Source organism: Chelon labrosus (assembly GCF_963514085.1).
Source record: "Chelon labrosus genome assembly, chromosome: 1".
NCBI classification, from domain to species: Eukaryota; Metazoa; Chordata; class Actinopteri; order Mugiliformes; family Mugilidae; genus Chelon; species Chelon labrosus.
The window spans coordinates 5,625,752-5,642,606 of NC_140337.1; the positions used below are offsets into that span (position 1 = coordinate 5,625,752).

Genomic DNA, 16,855 nt, shown 5'->3' on the forward strand with positions numbered 1-16,855 from the left:
TAATTAGGCTTCTATTACACAGAGTCTGTTTACTAGTATGTAAACTAAAAATAGCTAAGCTAAAAAAGATACAGCGGGCTCAAATTGTGGCCCACAGCCAGCAAACCTGACTCCTCTGCAACATCATACGTCCTGTTTACATCTGTGTTACAGGAGCTGTGCCTCCAAAATAAGAGCATGATAATCCCCATCTATTGCACATCCCAGAAGTGCTCAATTCATTCCGCCAGCATGGCGTCATCTTAGCGCCACGGCCTCTCGGTGATGAAAATGAGTGCATTCAGAAAATCTCGCGAAGGCTCCAAATTGTAAAACACGTTTATTCACTTTCACCAGTGCAGCCGGTTGAGAGAAACAGAACAGAAAGAGGCAAACATGGAGCATCACTGCGTTACACAACTCAAGGTCAGGAAAGGTCAAAACGCCATCTGCGACAAACGGAACTATTTTCAGAGCGGCGAGGGCTTGATCTGAGCAAACTGGGCGGTGGGGCATGATGTGTGCGTGTTGTTACCTGGCAAACAGGAGGAGAAGGGGTTTTGTTTTTTGTTTTTTTCTGGGAGCAACAGAGGTAAGTCCTTGAGGCGGCCGGGGGTTGTGGTACGCTGCCACCTGTTGGTCAGGAGGGTGCTGTACTGCTGACAGGTTGATCAAATTTCAGGGTTGGTTAAATTGCCTAAACTTGGGCACATTTAGGTTCCAGTTTTTTTTTTTTTTTTGTTAACTAATGATTACTTAGAGGATTCTATTTTTCCCTTTCATTTTTTAAGCTGAACTAGTTTATAGCTCAATCAATATATTACATTTATCCTCTTTAATTTTTACACTTTACCCGAAAGTGTCAGAGTGGCAGGAAATGTCCATATAAAAAGTCAAAGAAAATGTATTCTGACCTGAAATAAAACGAATGTGTCTGTAAGAGGAGCAGTATGTACAATACACTGTGTAGAAATGTCCAGTCGGTTCAGCAGATATGAGCGCATGACCGCCGTGTACATTTGTTTAGTGTTCAGTTTGTGCGTGTGTGTGTTTTGTCTGCCTGTGTCATGTTCAGGACTCGTTGGCGCTGTCGCCGTCGTCCTCCCCTTCCTCCTGCTCGCCTTCCTCTTCCTCCTCCTCCTCTCTCCCTCTGCTTTTCATCTGCGCAGAGGGGAAAGAGCACACGAGACAAATACCTAAACTAACACTTTTATCCATTTATCAAGCAAAACATACATTTTCTTGTGGGAATATTTGCTGTTTTTCTGTGTTTTGTTGCCCCATTAGTTTTCACCTCAACTCCTCACCTCGTCTTCGTCCTCCAGCAGATCTCCCTCCTCCTCCTCCTCTTCCTCAGAGTCGTTCAGGTCCTGGCTCTCTCTGTCCCTCTTCAGGCTGTCTTCCTTCTTGCTGGAGGTAGATGAGTGGAGGGGGGACACTTCACCGGGCTCTGGCTTGGAGCTCTTCGTCTCTGGTGAGAAGGTGTGATGCAAAGAGAAAGAGACCTGGATGAGCGGATGGCACCTGAGGCCACAAAATGGAACCTGAACATGGTTTTTAAGGATCACCGGTTTAAGAAAAAAAAAAAAAAAAAAGAAACTTACAAGGGAGATTTATTTGTCTGACACCCAATACAGAGATCTAACCTCATCCTAAATGCTGCTGGAGCCGGTCAGCTTGAGACCAGGAAATCTGATTGTACATTCCAGTGGATGCAATTTTCTATATTTGAAATGTGAATGTGCGTCTTCGTGAGTCATCTTGGTGCAGTGTGAGTCATATCTTGGGACTTTGTGAAGACTCCTATGAACCATTTGACACTGGTGATGAAGGATTCTGCTTCTAGTAAGCAATGGATCACCGGCATATAAATACACATAAAAAGAACATATGTCTCATCTTAGTTTTTATATAGTTTTCTATATCTGCATTAGTATCATTTCATTAGGCCCTACCTGGCTTCTTGCTGTGGTCCTTCTCCATGCGCTCTAAACTCTGCAACAGGTAGTCCACCTTGTGTTTGATCTGCGTGAGCTCTCTCTTGATGGTCTGTAGGTCGTCTGCCTTCACTGCGGGGCGAAGAGCGAGTGGATCGCCTTCAAGATATTTGGTATTAGATGAGGAAGTCGGCGGCAAGAAAGCTCTGATTACTCTGTTCGGACCTACTTGTACGTGGCGCCCTTTGGCTGCTCTTGGAGGAGGAGGAGGAGAAGGTGGTTTTCGTTCGTCGGCTGGCTCCGCCGCTCAGACTCACCCTGGGACGCTTTGAGGGGATGACGGCGCGGGACAGTGGAGGTGGGGGAGGAGGCACCCGGGACTGGTAGGAGTACATTCTGAGACAGGGAGCATCAAAGTGATAAAGGTGGCACTTGATGGAACTTGATGATTTATCACTAATGCTAAAGTCAAACCTGGGGATATAGCACTTGGAAGAATATAAATTCATGCAACCTTGACTGAAATCGGACATCAGTATAATTTCCAGGAGTGGGAAAAAAACAGCAGTGTTTCAATGTTGCATGGGAAGATTGTGTCGGTACACAAACACTGGTTACATATCTTTAATTATAGAAACTGTAAACATGGATTGAGCTTTATGGGATTAAAATAACAAAATCAATTGCTTTTTTAATTCACTAGATGGCCCCATAACACTGCTTTAATCCAGTTAAATTAGATTTAATTGTAATAGAAGTTTTTCAGGTGAATGCAGGATTTATTGCAGGCTTTTATCAAAAGGTTTGGTTGGTCAGTATGTCTGTTTGACAACACCTTTTTGCAACAATAAAAACTGATTATTATTTTCTTTTGCAGTCAAAAAATACACATTATTGCAATACTTGGTACAAGCGTGTCGTAGTATCATAATATTGAATTGTGAGGCCTCTGGTCAAATTTCAAAACTATTCAGTCACAAAGATTAATAAATAGATTGATAACAATGTGAGCAACTATTCTCAAATATACAGAACAGACCTGCTTACCTGTCATAGTAATCTCTTTGGAAGTCGTAGTCCAAATCAAAAGATGAACTGTGGAGAGAATAGGGATCATGGTGTAAGATCAACTACAGAAAATTCACTGAATGCTTATTTATTAAATCCTCTACGCGGTTATTGAGCTATTGGTTAGTGAGCGGACACACCTGTACATGTCTCCAGCAGATCGCTTCACCGTCTTCGACCTGTGAGGCTTCGGCTCACCCGCCAGGTTGATGTCTGGGGGAGGAAGGGCAGTGGGGTAAGGAAGGGGTGGATGAAAGGAGGACATGTCAGGAGCAGGAGAACAGAACGTGTGAAATGTCATCTAACACATATTATCTGGCAGGATTCAATTCTACCAGGAGGCAGTCCTTTCATTATGGCTATTTTACACAGCAGAAGAGGGCAGCAGCGTTCCAGGTATTTACTCTGGGAATTTGAGAGAGAACTGAAGACTGAGCTGTGGATAATGTTTTTAGTGGACAAATGTGTCTTTCCAAGTCCTACAATAGAGTCATGGAGTTTCTAGAGAGGTATATTATTTCCGGTGCTTTCCATAAAAGTGTTAATCGTCTGACTTTTGTGCAGCAATGCTTTCTGTCCAAGATCATTTTCTCCGCTCAACACCAGCAAGCATCTGTGATCGTAGTTTTGGCTTGTAGCGCTTCCTAGCCTCCCAGCTATTAGTAGCTATCCTGGGTGAATACCACAGACTGACTACTGCCACTGGTAGTATGAGTTAAGCTTGTTACGTTGGCTCTTGTTCTCGAGGTGAGCAACAAAGTTAACAAAGTTCGTTCTGGCTTGGTCATTCATACTTCACGAGGAGAGAGAGAGAGATTAGCGGTCACCATGCGAAAATTAGCATCTGGGAGCTCAGAGTGGCCGCGTCCGCTAGCATTTCCGCCTTTACGCATTAAGCACGCCCATTTTCAATTTCTGACCAATCACAGAATAGTTGTCGGACGCCACACGAGGCGTTACCTACAGTCAACGGGTGTTACGCAGGTGCACGTTATGTACCAGCTGCTCATTGGCTGTAGTCTTTGGGGCGCGGCAACGACACAGTCTGTCTTCATTGCCGGTATTTTTTGTGTGTCCTTACCCTTAACAAAATAGTTTAGCAGAATTACTGCAGCGAAACTTATCCAAAGAATTGACACTTGAACATTATATTAACTACCTAAAATGACAGACACCATCCTTGAAGAAAAAAAAAAAAAATGACATGTATTTTAATGTTTTAATTTGGCGTAACGCCCATCCACTAACATGGAGGGCGTGGAGCTTATGACCTATACTGCAGCCAGCCACCAGGGGGAGCTCTACTTGCTTTGGCTTCACTGTCTTTGATTTAACCTTATAAAACAACTTAGACACAATCCCACCCAGTTAATTCTGAAGAAGTTACTTGATTTTAATTAAGTAAAGCATTTAAGACTCTGTTGACATTTATTTTTTCACTAACTTAAAGTTGAGACAGGTTGATCTACATGGAATAAGTTTTTTTTTTTCTTCTTGAGAAATGGGCTCAAATAAATGTATTAAGACTCCATCACCATCCTCACCTAACACCTGTCCCACGATCATGCGTCCGTCCTCCCCAGCCACGGCGGCCCTGGCGTTCCTCTCGTTGGAGTACTGGACGAAGGCGTAGCCCTTGTGGACGGAGCAGCCGACGATCTTGCCGTACTTGGAGAAGATGGCCTCCACGTCGGCCTTGGTGACCAGCAGGGTGTTGAGGTTGCCGATGAAGACGCGGGAGTTGAGGGAGCGGGGGTCCGTCTTGTTGGTCACGTTGCTGCTGGCCATCAGGCTGGAGGAGGTGGAGGACGATGACCAACTGGGAGAGGCAGACGGGAGAGTTTGAGGGGGGGAAAAGGAACAGGGGAGATATAAGCATTTGGAGGTTAGTGATGTTCGAGGAAACAGGAAGTGGTAGAAAAACAGGTGCTGGGAAAAATGCCTATAACATGTGAATAATCTGTGCTGCAAGGTTCATGTGAGCGTTAACCAAGCTCTTCAATAGGACTCATTGACTCAATACACCATATTCAAATAGAAAGTTTTGTGCGAATGAATCTGCAGCCCTATAACAAAGATTTTTAAATCATCATTTATCATTTATCATTAAAACCTTGGATTAATTTCTGCATTAACAACACCGTATATAATTTCCAGATTTATAAATGACAACATCATGTATGAAAATGTCACTGAAATAACCGATAGGCACAAGAAACCTCAAGTTGCGGCTCCTATTTTCCGTCTCCTACAGTAGAGGTGGATTCAGCTGTTCTAACACTACACATCAGAAAGCAGACAGTGCGATCGGGACGTGAAGCAGCCAACACTCACTCCATGGTGTCTGTACTCGGCTCGGTGGAGGTCTGCCTGCCTGTCTGTCTGACTCTGTTGGAGAGAAGAGGGTCGTCCAGAAACTATGAGAGATGGTGGCTGCGGGGGGAGGGGGGGGACGTCTACTACACATCCAAAAAAGCTTTTTGGCAAAACCAAGAAGGAGGGCTTAAAAACGGAGGATGTGGGGCTGGTCAGGAGGTGGTCGTTAAAATGTTTATTTTAAAAAATGGAAAGGACCAATTAAAAACCTGTGGGATAAATAGTTATGACAAAAACAAATAGTGCATTGTAACTTATTTACAGTTTATTCACTTGTGAGCATGTCCAAATCTAATAACTTTTATCGTCCAGGTCTCTAAAGAGATGAGGCTAATAAAGTGATCCTAGATTTTGGTATTCTTAAATACCCATTTTGCAAACAATATTCCCAAGAGCACCCTCTAAGATGCTGACCGACTGACATACACCGATCAGGCATAACATTATGACCACCTTCCTAATATTGTGTAGGTCTCCCTTGTGCCTCCAAAACAGTTGTGACTCATCAGAGAATGGACATGGGCCTTCTGAGGGTGTCCTGTGGTGTCTGGCAACAGAATGTTGTTAGTGGGGGACTCTGGGTCCTATGCGTTGAGAGGAGGGGCCTCTGTGGATCATCCCACAGATACTTGATCAGTTTGGGATCTAGTGAATTTGGAGGCCAGGTCAACACCTTGTGCTGTTCTTCATGTTTTTTGTTTTTTTTTTAGTTGTTCCTAAAGTGTTTTTGTGTGTGTGTCTGTGTCAGGCTGCATCCTGCTGGTGGTGACTGTCATTGCTATGAGGTGGGGGTGCCTGGTCTGGTCTAGGTGGGTGCTACATGTCTAAGTAACATCCACATGAATGAATGCCAGGTCCACAAATTTCGCACCAGAACATTGTATTGTCACAAGATGGTCAATGTTATTTACTGTCAATGGTTTTAATGTTGTGGCTGATCAGTGTATTCTCAGTACATAACCCATCTACATAAATTTAGTGTCTGGACCAATGCACTCGCAATCCATGCAGCTGTTGTTAGCGTTAATATGAACAACCACATTGTTGCTGGGTTACTGTCGCATTACTTGCAAGCACTGCAGTTATGCAACACTGCAGGAGGGGAATAGTCTCATGAACACTAACGCCAAACAAGGGAAAGCTATGGTACAGTGACAGAGCCAAGGATCGCCCTAGAAGGTGATTTTCGCCCATCAGCTGTACATGAATACATGTGTTCCTTTTTTTTATTCCAGAAAACGTTAAACTATAGGTAATAAACGCTGGCTTTAATCATCAACAGTTTATCCAGCTTGTATTTTTGCCCTCAATCTTTACACTTGTTTGCCTCATTATCAACCACCTGAGCTGTTGCTAAGCTGCATATCTCACCTGCCAAAATGTAACACCGCTGCCAACTGGGCTACACCGTGTCCCTCTCTGGCCTGCAGCTACCAGCAGGGGATTACATGGTCCGCAGCTGCTGCAGCAGCGCTGTGTGGCCAGGGCTTAATGTCCTCCTCTACATGATTTGGCCAGGATATTTCTGCTGCTTGGCACACTGACAGGGTGTCTACAACACTGGGTGTGACCACTGGCCGCTTCGGTGTCTAATTGTTCGTGGCGTGTTGGGGTTGAAGCAGGAATGCCCCGGGGTTTATACACAAAACTGACGCTCAGTGGCTAATTTGGTGTCGACCTCTTTATGTTTGTCTGTGTTTGGACTGAAAGAGGTGCTGATTCAGCGTGGTCGTCATCTTACAGTATTGTTCTGTGCATGTCCCGTTACATGTCTTTGAGGTAGCGCTTGTGGAGTTATACGTCGCCATTTGCATTTGTTTGGCACATGCTGCATCCACTTCAGGGAGTTCAGCTCTCTGTGGTTTTGGAGTGATGTTGCAATCTGCCATTAAACAACTTGAAAGAAAGCAAGTAAAAATTCAAAAGGTAGTATTTATTGCAGGCATGCTATATTTGATTGCATGTTAGTGTTATGTCCTTGCTATTTTGATTCCAAACTCAAAATTTTGACACATGAAGGGACTAAATTATGGGGCGAAATTCTTACCGTAGCCACTCGCATCAAAAATGAAAAGAACTCAGTGGAACTTTTCTTATTGTTTGCCTCATCTGGGCCTTATACCAGTGTTTACTGGAAATCTGCACTTCCATTTTAGCTTGCGAGTGGATTCATAGCTGTGTGTACATGACTGAGTGAATGTTTGTGCTTCAACTGGGGAAGACACTGCAACGGCAGCTCTCGGGAACTCATGCTTGCAGACAGAAAAGACAAAATGACCGGAAGAGCAGCCTTGCAGTGCGGGGCAGATGTGTCACATCTATGCAGTCGTTTCTTTAATACACACTCAGGAAATGGAGAGATAAAGCAGAAAGCGGTAATGTGATCTTAACCGTAGACGTTTGTTTTCGAATCAGCCCAGAGTACATGATGATGGGAGGGGGGGGAAGGTAGTAGTGACAATATTTGCATTTGATTAAGGGGTACACAAATCAGTGCTTAGTGATTACTGAGTCAATTAGTAATTAATGGAAATTCATCCACATGCTGCTTTAATGGGCAAGAACTTGGGGGTGATAATTGTGACATTATTGATACTATAAAGAGCCTCTTAAAAGATACCTCTGTGAGGGTAATAGATCACATTTATATTATATTAAAATACATGCATACTGGCAAAAACAAAAATAGAAAGCAAAGGCAGAAAAAAAAAGTCAAATTTTGCCTTTGTAAGAGCAAGTGATTAACATAGGGACTGTATGGAAGGACCTGAGGAAGTATTACTGAACAGTTAGCTACAAATAGGGCCGCTTACAATCAACACTGAGCATGAGGCATTTAATCGTGATAAACTAGGAACATGTGGGAGGCTTGTTTTGGACGTCACGAGGGTTGAAAGTGATTTTTTTAATTTTCACAGCACAAAAAAACAAAAAAAAAAAAAACCAAAAAAAATGAACACTACATGCTATTTAATCTAAGAAATCCAAAAGGGGAGAGAAACATGGGGTATGTCACAAAAGGGGTGAAAGCAAAAGTGAAATATATATAAAAAAATAAATAAAAAAGATGCAAAAGTTGAGGTGAAACCCAAAAAAAAAAAAAAAAAAGAAAAAAAAAGAGGGTTAAGACCAACTTACGATTCGTCGCTGCTGAAAAAAGTGGCTTCAAAAACTAAACAGGGGGAAACAAAAAAGGTGACATTAGAAAAGAAGTCCTGCTGAAGTTGAACTCAAACTGTTTCACTGTTACAACACACAGGGGACAGGGGAGGACCTGCGGGGGTGAAATGCGAACACAGAAGCAAGAAACTGTAACACAGCTAGCACATTTAGCTAAGACCTCGTTTGAATATGGACACCGCTTACTGAAGCACAAAACACTGACTTTATGAATTGAGGACGTTAACTTTAGTAATCAGGGCTTTCTGGGTTATAAAGATTTATCTGAAAGTAATTTACAGATCTAAAAACCCAAATGGGCAGGCTAATACAAAATGGAACTAGGTTGATTTGGAAGAAAAAAAATACACATTATCTTGTGCTTATTCAGTGCTTTGATACTGCCCTGTCATACCTCAACTGCCCCAGATAACGTTTTTGTTAACTAAAAACCTTCTTTTACTTTTAGGAAAGTTAGAAAGGCACCACTGATCGTGAATTAGGGAAAAACATGTGAACATGGCACAAACAGACGCCTTTGCCAGCTCTTCTCGATCAAACGGCCAAAACAACTTTTTTTTCTCTCTCAAAAAACATCTGTGTTCAGTCTTCTGCAGCAAACTGACATCATCCAATAAGTGTAATTTCGAGGGTCACCAGTTTTGAAGGGGGGTGTGCTGGTGGCTCACCACTCTTTCCTCCAGCCCGCCCTCCTTGCAGGGGTTAGAATAAAGGGTCAGCTGCAGAACAGCGCCCCCCGAGCGACTCCTGCTCAAGGACACTTCCAGAGGACAGGGGAGGTGGGGGTACAGAAGGGGGCAAAACAGGTATCTGGCCATTTTTGGGGAGGGGTATTATCACTCCTTGTCGCCTTCTCACAATTAAACCTGGATGCAAATTGGAGATTTTCACACATCAATAAACGACTAACAAGTCATAAATATAATTTAATATAATATAATTTTATCTAGAAGTATAGGCCTGGCTGCAGCTCATTGCAGGCCTCCTGCAGCTGCACAGCTCAGAGTGAACTCCCACTGAGTGAAGGGCTTTCCCAGTCTGCAGATAAACTTTAATAATCATATCAAAATTACTAAATGCACATGCTGCAACACAAATTTCCACGTCCAATATTTGCACATCATAGGCCTGCATAAAAACGGTTTCTGTTTCTTAAAAAAAACGAAAAAAAAAAAACGCCTTCTCCCATATGATCAATCCTGAGAGACTCACTGCCTCAGTCAGCACAGCCAAAGTCACACAGAAAATAGAAAATACGACTCAGTGTCAACTGCCGCAAACCAAGTGTCAAGTCGGGGGGAAAATATCAGAGAAAAACATTTTTTAAAAAACGTAGTTCCAGAAAAGGGGAGACCCGTCTCCAAACACTGTCCAGAAAAGCCTGGAACAATTTCTCTCCACGAAAATGTCACCACACTCAGATAAACAACAACACAGCATCCCTGCAAAACAAAAAAAAGGAGGCAAGACAGGTTTTAAAATATCTTATTTGAAAAATAAAAGCAAAAATACTGTCGTGAAAGCTACTTAGAACTAGTTTATGCGCAGTTTAAACTGCCGTCTCAAAATGTACGCCACTAAAGCCAACGCAGTCTCGGGGAACACCAGCCGGGAAAAATGCAATAAAAATAAAAACAAAAAGTCCCAAAGACGCTTCAAAGTCAGGCAAAAAATTAAAAAATTGGGGAAAAAAAAAAAAAAAATCTCTCGTTTAAAAATACTCACCGGGAGCTTAAACACTAAAAACGAGAACAATTCAACGCTCTTTCTACTTGAGGGGGTAAGTATCCGCTTACGGCTCAGCTGGCTGAATGTATCACCTTGAAACCAGTGGACACGAAATGGCGTCGGCTCATACAAGCAACAGGGGGAGGGTCACGCCCACTGCTGCGTCCTAGTTTCTGATTGGATAACTGAACCGCCCTGTGTGTACACGCTCTCCACTGATTGGCTGATACGTCTGCCAGTCCGGTCAATGAATGACGACATCTGTACACATACCTCTCGATTAATTTGAATGACACATCAAAATCATGCGTTTATGCATTTGTTTGACGTGTGTTCAAGGGTTCAGTCCAAGATAAGGAAAAAAATATTTAAAAAAAAAATTCATCTATTTTATATTTGACAGTTTTCATTTTACTGTGCAGTTGTCCGTTTTTTTTGTTTTTTTTTTAAGTTTTATAAACCCACACACACGAGTTCACAAATCATTATTTTATTGAAACACATTTTAATTCATCTTTACAACTCAAACGTGATACAAATTTGATGCGCATGTGAAATCTCGTTCACTTGTCCATTTATTACTGCTATACAAGAGAGAGGTGGCATCCTGCCCCAGGTAGACAACCTGGAACCTGTATTTTGGAGAAAGTAGCTACTGTATGTACGTTATTTTCGGTTTTGTTTGAATGGTCCATGAATTGCAAATATGACCTTTGAACATTTTAAAGATCATTTTGGATGTCAAGTAAGTCACAGTTTGTTGTAAGGATAAAAAAGTACCATTTTTTTTAAATTTATTTTTACAAGCAACAATTGCTGCCTTCAAATGGGGTTGTGTTTACCAGTCCATATGAACAACCCCCTCTTGGAAATGTTTTGGTATGATTACAGAAATGGCTGATTTTAAGTTGATTTAAAGCCTTTTAGCTGAAACATTTTCTTTATGAGTTTGTAATGTTTTGATGAAAATGTTGATTTTACCAAAGGCCTACAATGTGAATAATTATTCCAAGTAAAATCATCTGAGATAACAACATGTGATGGAGTTTGTTGACTCCTCCTACTTTCTCATCTTCTCATTATGCCTCTGCCTTTATGGTAGTTAGCTTGCTAAACTGTTAGCTAACTGTTAGTAAAAGGGTCCCCTTGGTGGCAACAAGGTACAACTGATATTACCACTGTGAAATTTTATGTCGTTTACACATCCTCAAGTTCAATATGAAGACAGCAAACATACACCAGTCAGCCATACCATTATGACCACCTTCCTAATATTGTGTATGTCTCCCTTGTGCCTCCAGAACAGTTCTTCACATCAGAGAATGGACCTTCTGAGGGTGTCCTGTGGTATCTGGCAACAGAATGTTGTTAGCGAGGGCCCTTGGGTCCTATGGGTTGAGGGGACGGGATTCTGTGGATCATCCCACAGATACATGATCAGTTTGGGATATAGTGAATTTGGAGGCCAAATTCCAGGTCAACACCTTGTGCTGTTCTTCATGTTTTTTGAGTTGTTCTTAAAGTGTTTTTGTGTGTGTGTCTGTGTCAGGCTGCATCCTGCTGGGGATGGCTGCTGCCATCAAGGAGTGTCATTGCTATGAGGTGGGGGTGTCTGGTCTGGTCTAGGTGGGTGCTACATGTCTAAGTAACATCCACATGAATGCCAGGTCCAAAGTTTCCCAGCAGAACATTGAATTGTCACAAGGTGGTCAATTTACTTCTCCTGTCAGTGGTTTTAATGTTGTGGCTGATCAGTGTATATCTCCTCCAGCAACATGGTCGTTCTTCCAGAATTAGGGAAGTAGCTGTTAAGAGAGTTTCTAGCTATCTGATCACATACACAACTTTTGAGAGAGTAGTCTTTCTAGTTACGTACAAATCTCTGCAGTCGTATGCTACGTTCACACCAGTACTTTTTCAATGGCAGACACTCATATGAGGTGACAAGCTGACATCTGGCCTGTCTCACTACAAGATGGAAGATATATGTTGAGCTGGCTTCAACTTATTTGATGTAGTGTGAACACAACATAGTTCAACAGTTTTAAGACAAACTGCAATCGTCCTTAATGGTTTGATTCAAGCAGTACAAAAATAATATTTATCTCATAGTTTTTTCCAACCTATTGTGCCGTAGCGGCCCACGTAAGGGGCGAGACATTGCCTCTCTATAGTGCAACAAACATCTAGTCATAAATAACAATCACCAGTGACGGAATGTGTTTCAGTTACCACTTCAGTTTACGTGAAAATTGACCTGAGAAGGTAAAGAAATAAGTGTTAATTGTAACATATACATAAAAGAGAAGCAAGCTGAGTTTGAGAAGGTGTGTACGATATAAAGTACCTTGGATGTCGGCCATTCTCCTCCGGTTTCGGGGCAGGGTGAAATCAAATCTAGAGATGGACTCGGGTGTTTTCAGCACTTCCTCTAGCCTGCACTGCTCATCACTTTCCTGGGCAAATAATGGTGGGTTAATAGAATCTGAGTAACACAGATGTGTCAAATTCTTCTCCGTAAACGCATTTGATATAAATAATAACCTGTGATGGAGTTTGCTGAAATTTCCTCCTGCCTACAGGTGTGTTAGGGCCTGGGCTTTCAGCTCCACTCTTCGGTCGTTCCCGCTCTCTCTGTTGGAGGATGGCCTGCCGTGCAGCCCTGTACTCCAGAGAAAAGTTACTGATGGTTTTACAGAAGTCCTCTGCTTTGATGTCTCTCACCATGGCTCGGGAGTAGCCAAGGAACAACAGGAACGAGTGGAACCTAAAGAGAAAAACAAAACAATAAGCTGTGTTCCTTGATTTAACGTAAAAACGTTGGCTTCATAACACTCAGTTTGAGATCATGCATTCAATAGCGGCAGAGCACCTGTTGACAACCCGCCGATGGACGGCTCTCAGGACCTTCAGCCTTTCCTCACACTCCTTCAGAATCTTCGGCAGCCTGTGACGGAGCGAACCCTCCGGGGCCGCGGCCTCATCACCGCCGCCTTTCCTCTTGTCCCCCTTTCCTCCTTTCCTCTTTTCGTCAACCTTGTCCAGTACCTTCAGCTGCTCCCACGATGCTTTGCACAGCGACTCTAGCTGAGCAAAGTTGGAGTGGACTTGGGAGTAGTCGCACTGGAAAGGTAAAGGTAATGTTAGTGTATAGTTGTATGAGCCACTGATCCTGCGTGTAGATGGTGTTGGCATGCCACCAGGTTTGTGGAAAGCAATGCAACAACATGTTTCAGTGTATGGTACAGTATATTATATACCATCACCATTATTACCTTGCCATTACACAGCCTTTTCTGATGGGGAATTGAAGCCATTTTATTGACCTAAGCTCTTTTCAAAGCCACCAAACTCCATTGATAAAAACTATCATTTTCCTTTGCAGAATGTGAGACTTGCTGATCTACTGTTGTGTGACCTTTGTGTTTTAACACATCAGTTTAGACCCAAACTAGCACGTAAACTCACCAACATCACATAATACCGCAAACAAACTAACTGGTTGAAACAGAGGTAGGCCTACAACTCCCGTGTTCTGAATGGTAAAATTGCCATTATTGTCAATGGAGTCTGGTAGGTTTGAAGAAATACATTGACTTGAGTTTCCCATTAGGAAAGGCTGTGTGACGGCATGGTAAAGGAAAAAAAATATACACATAGCGTACACTTTAAATGATATTCATTTGTTTAAATGGGCCTTGCTTTAGGTGGCTGACATATGTTTCATTGCTGATTGTGTGCACAGCAGTTCATTGGTTGGCTTCTGGGCTGGTACTCATCTCTGCTTCTGCATACTAGGACTTACTTAAAAGAAAACTGAACCATCCCTTTAACTTTAGATGGCATTATTGTCTGTCTTAAATAGAACTGCCGTTGTTTTTGTCTCAGTTTTATCCCAGATTGACTCCCTTTACGTCTGATCTTCACAGTGGGTTTGAAGTGTTGTGTTTTATCCAAATAATCCTTCCCTCGGACGTAGTGTTACATACACACTCAGGACAAAGGAACACAGACAGATGCAACTACGCACCTTGCCAGCTTTAGTGACGGCGGTGATGTCAGAGTAGAGGTCAGAGGATTGTGGGTAGAGCTGCAGCAGGAGCACGCAGACGTGGTGCAGCAGGGGTTGGCGAGTGTGCGTATCCCTCACCTGGGACAGCTTGCCCAGGTAGCTCAGCTCAAAACCACGGGCCTGGGGGATTTGAAATTATCGTTGTGAGAATCTGTGGTAAAGAAGACGGATGACGTTTTTTCTTTTTGATTGCAATGTACTCACCTTGCACCCATTGAGAAAGTTACCAATAGCTAGCACTGTGGCTAGAATACACCTAAAGGTCTGACTGGCTGCCAGTTGTTCCATGGCCAACTTCAGATGGAAGAGAGGCTCAGCGATTTCCTGTTAAGAGGAGGAGCACATTTAGACACATTTAATAGGTGACTCATAGAGACTAGGTGAGCCATCGAATCCATGTTTTATTTTTAGCCTGGTGACATCTTTGGCGATGAGAAGTCGTCACGATTTCTTTATGTTTTTGCGCTTGTGAATGCGATGCAGCTCGTGTAGGCGGTGCCGTGGCGGAAGATGTCATCCAGTTTTGGCTTACCCTCTCTAAGGAGTCGTAGTCCAGAGCGAAGGCCCACAGCTGAAGCCTTGAGCTCAGGTGCGGGATTTCCCCCAAAGTGAGCAGGCACAGCTCAGCCTGGGCCAGAGACGAGTGGGGGTTCTGGGCCTTGGCCTCCTTGATCAGACAAAGCTCCTCCTCTGTTGGGATTAGTGCCTGAAGACGCTATTTTGAAGGGAAAGGAGATTAATGTGTCTCCTCTACTCTGCACCCTTGTCCAATTTCATTTTACTGCATCAGCACATATATCATATTATTATTCTATGAGGGAATAAACTGCCTAGCCAACAAAAGCAAACGTCACAGGTTACTCAGATGACAAAGGTCAAACTCTGGAGGACTTGACCTGACTTGACTGTACCTGAACGTCCTCTCTGTCCAGCACACTGCTGTCCATGCTGTAGATAGCAGGGGGGAGGAGGCGGGGAGGGGGCAGGCTGCTCAGGGCGATGGTTATGATGTTACTCCGCTTCATGGCCAACACTGAGACCGATGGCTGCTTCTGCATTGGAATAAAAAGAAGTTAGGAGGCAGTTTAGCACAGTGTCTCTGCAACTCAGGTTTGCAAATATGAAGGTGAATATTGTGAAAAAGTACGACAACATAGACCTAACAGGGTAGATTTATGGTCGCACAGTTTCTCTGTATTTTCCAAGGGATTTAAATCACATTCCTGAGGTATCGTCCTAGCTCATCGCTCTCACCTGCCGCCCAGAAACCGCATTAAAGCTGGAGCTGGTGGCCTTAGACTCAAACAAGTACGTCAGTCTGTTTGTATCCAAGCGTACGGGTTCAAGTCCGGCCCAAATAGTCTGAGTTCCGAAGCGCGTCATCCTGGGAAGTGGGGCCACATTGGGCAGTTCCCTCCAGTGCAGCTTCAAGGTGCGACTTTTAGGGCAAGGCGAGTGCAAAGTTGGGGACAGGAGAGGTGGAGGGGGAGGGGGAAGGGGAGGGGGAGGAGGGGGTGCTGCTGGAGGGGCTTGGACGCACGTCGGCGATTCTTTGGATGCAAGGGTTCCCTCGTCTTCTGCGCTGTCTTCCTCGTCCCAGAGGTCGGAAAAATCCAAAGTGTTGAGGCAAAGACGTGCCGCTGGTTTCAGGAATGAAGCCCAGGACTGGTCAAAATCCCAGCCCAGGTCCTTGATTTGGTCGGACTCCTTCATTGATCCTTCAAAATTGTGTGTGACTCAAAGAAAGGAATCAAAAATTTGCATTTTACTCCAAAAAGTCCACTTCTTCCTCATACTAGAACATCACGGGCTCTTTCGCGTCTCGTTATATGAAGGCCATGTTTCTCTGAGCTCTTATCCTCCTCATAAAAGCAGAAGCCGATTCCTTCCCTGTCTCGTCTTCTCACGGCGCAGTCAGCAACCACCTCACAGACTCTGCGTATCCATCTGAATGTCTGTGGATGCTCTGCCTCACTTGTCCACCACAGAAGCACATAGCTCACACACCCAAGTCCCAATTTCTGAACCACCTCTGGGTGTTCTCGCTCCACCGTAACCTGCAATTGCCTCGGGTGCAGCGATTGTCCCTCAAGTCTAAAATGACGGGGCCGCGTCAGATCCAAGAGCCCACTGTTGTCCCGCTTGCGCGCCAGAAACTTGCAACCTCAGTCAAAGGGGAGAAGGAATTTCTTGGGAGTTTCTGACGGGTTGCGCTCAGTCCTGATGCCAATTCTGATGAGAAAGTCCAAGGAACGCCTTTCTGAAGCGCTTCCAGGATATCCAAACTGCGTGCCTCTGCTGCTTTCCCTTCACTTTCATCTCCCTCTGTCTTTCAGTGGGTGACAGTGAGCGAGACTTGTCGTTAGGGAGCAAGAGAGAGAGAGAGAGAGAGAGTGAGAGAGAGAGGGGTGCATCGGTTTTGGTTTATTTGAGTTGCACCCTTTCCCTTAATTTCCTTATCGAGCCTGCATCTCCTGTTTGTATTGCTACTTGTGTATACACAAGCCTCTTTATC

General features: G+C 43.7%; 2 protein-coding genes across 3 annotated transcripts; both read right to left on the reverse strand.

Moving 5' to 3' along the window:
* Positions 1-300: 300 nt before the first annotated feature.
* LOC311493613 (heterogeneous nuclear ribonucleoprotein C) lies at positions 301-10,315 on the reverse strand. Its single transcript, XM_084552347.1, has 10 exons — positions 10,266-10,315; positions 8,499-8,532; positions 5,319-5,372; positions 4,529-4,803; positions 3,125-3,197; positions 2,964-3,011; positions 2,146-2,312; positions 1,935-2,075; positions 1,287-1,450; positions 301-1,140 (listed from the first exon to the last, which is right to left on the reverse strand). The coding sequence occupies exons 3-10, from the start codon at positions 5,321-5,323 to the stop codon at positions 1,051-1,053; spliced, it is 963 nt and encodes a 320-aa protein (XP_084408473.1). The 5' UTR covers positions 5,324-5,372; positions 8,499-8,532; positions 10,266-10,315; the 3' UTR covers positions 301-1,050.
* A 2,073-nt stretch (positions 10,316-12,388) lies between these two features.
* Positions 12,389-15,702, reverse strand: LOC311502567 (FH1/FH2 domain-containing protein 1). Of its 2 annotated transcripts, XM_084564847.1 has the most exons (8): positions 15,252-15,702; positions 14,873-15,055; positions 14,545-14,664; positions 14,299-14,460; positions 13,141-13,391; positions 12,813-13,035; positions 12,616-12,724; positions 12,389-12,525 (listed from the first exon to the last, which is right to left on the reverse strand). In XM_084564847.1, exons 1-8 carry the CDS (start codon positions 15,396-15,398, stop codon positions 12,497-12,499), a joined length of 1,224 nt encoding a protein of 407 aa, XP_084420973.1. In that variant the 5' UTR covers positions 15,399-15,702; the 3' UTR covers positions 12,389-12,496. The 2 variants fall into 2 exon arrangements, with proteins under 2 accessions (XP_084420973.1, XP_084420972.1); XM_084564846.1 differs by having other exon boundaries at positions 12,418-12,724.
* Between the last annotated feature and the right edge of the window lie 1,153 nt (positions 15,703-16,855).

Excerpts from the sequence above, each read along its gene's own strand:
- LOC311493613 (XM_084552347.1), bottom strand. Across the intron at positions 1,451-1,934 it reads GGACCACAGCAAGAAGCCAG|AGACGAAGAGCTCCAAGCCA; the intron begins GTAGGGCCTAAT and ends CCTTCTCACCAG. Across the intron at positions 1,141-1,286 it reads TGCTGGAGGACGAAGACGAG|ATGAAAAGCAGAGGGAGAGA; the intron begins GTGAGGAGTTGA and ends CCCTCTGCGCAG.
- LOC311502567 (XM_084564846.1), bottom strand. The coding sequence starts at position 15,398 with ATGCAGAAGCAGCCATCGGTCTCAGTGTTGGCCATGAAGCGGAGTAAC. Across the intron at positions 14,665-14,872 it reads ACTACGACTCCTTAGAGAGG|GAAATCGCTGAGCCTCTCTT; the intron begins GTAAGCCAAAAC and ends TCCTCTTAACAG. Across the intron at positions 13,392-14,298 it reads CCGTCACTAAAGCTGGCAAG|TGCGACTACTCCCAAGTCCA; the intron begins GTGCGTAGTTGC and ends TTACCTTTCCAG.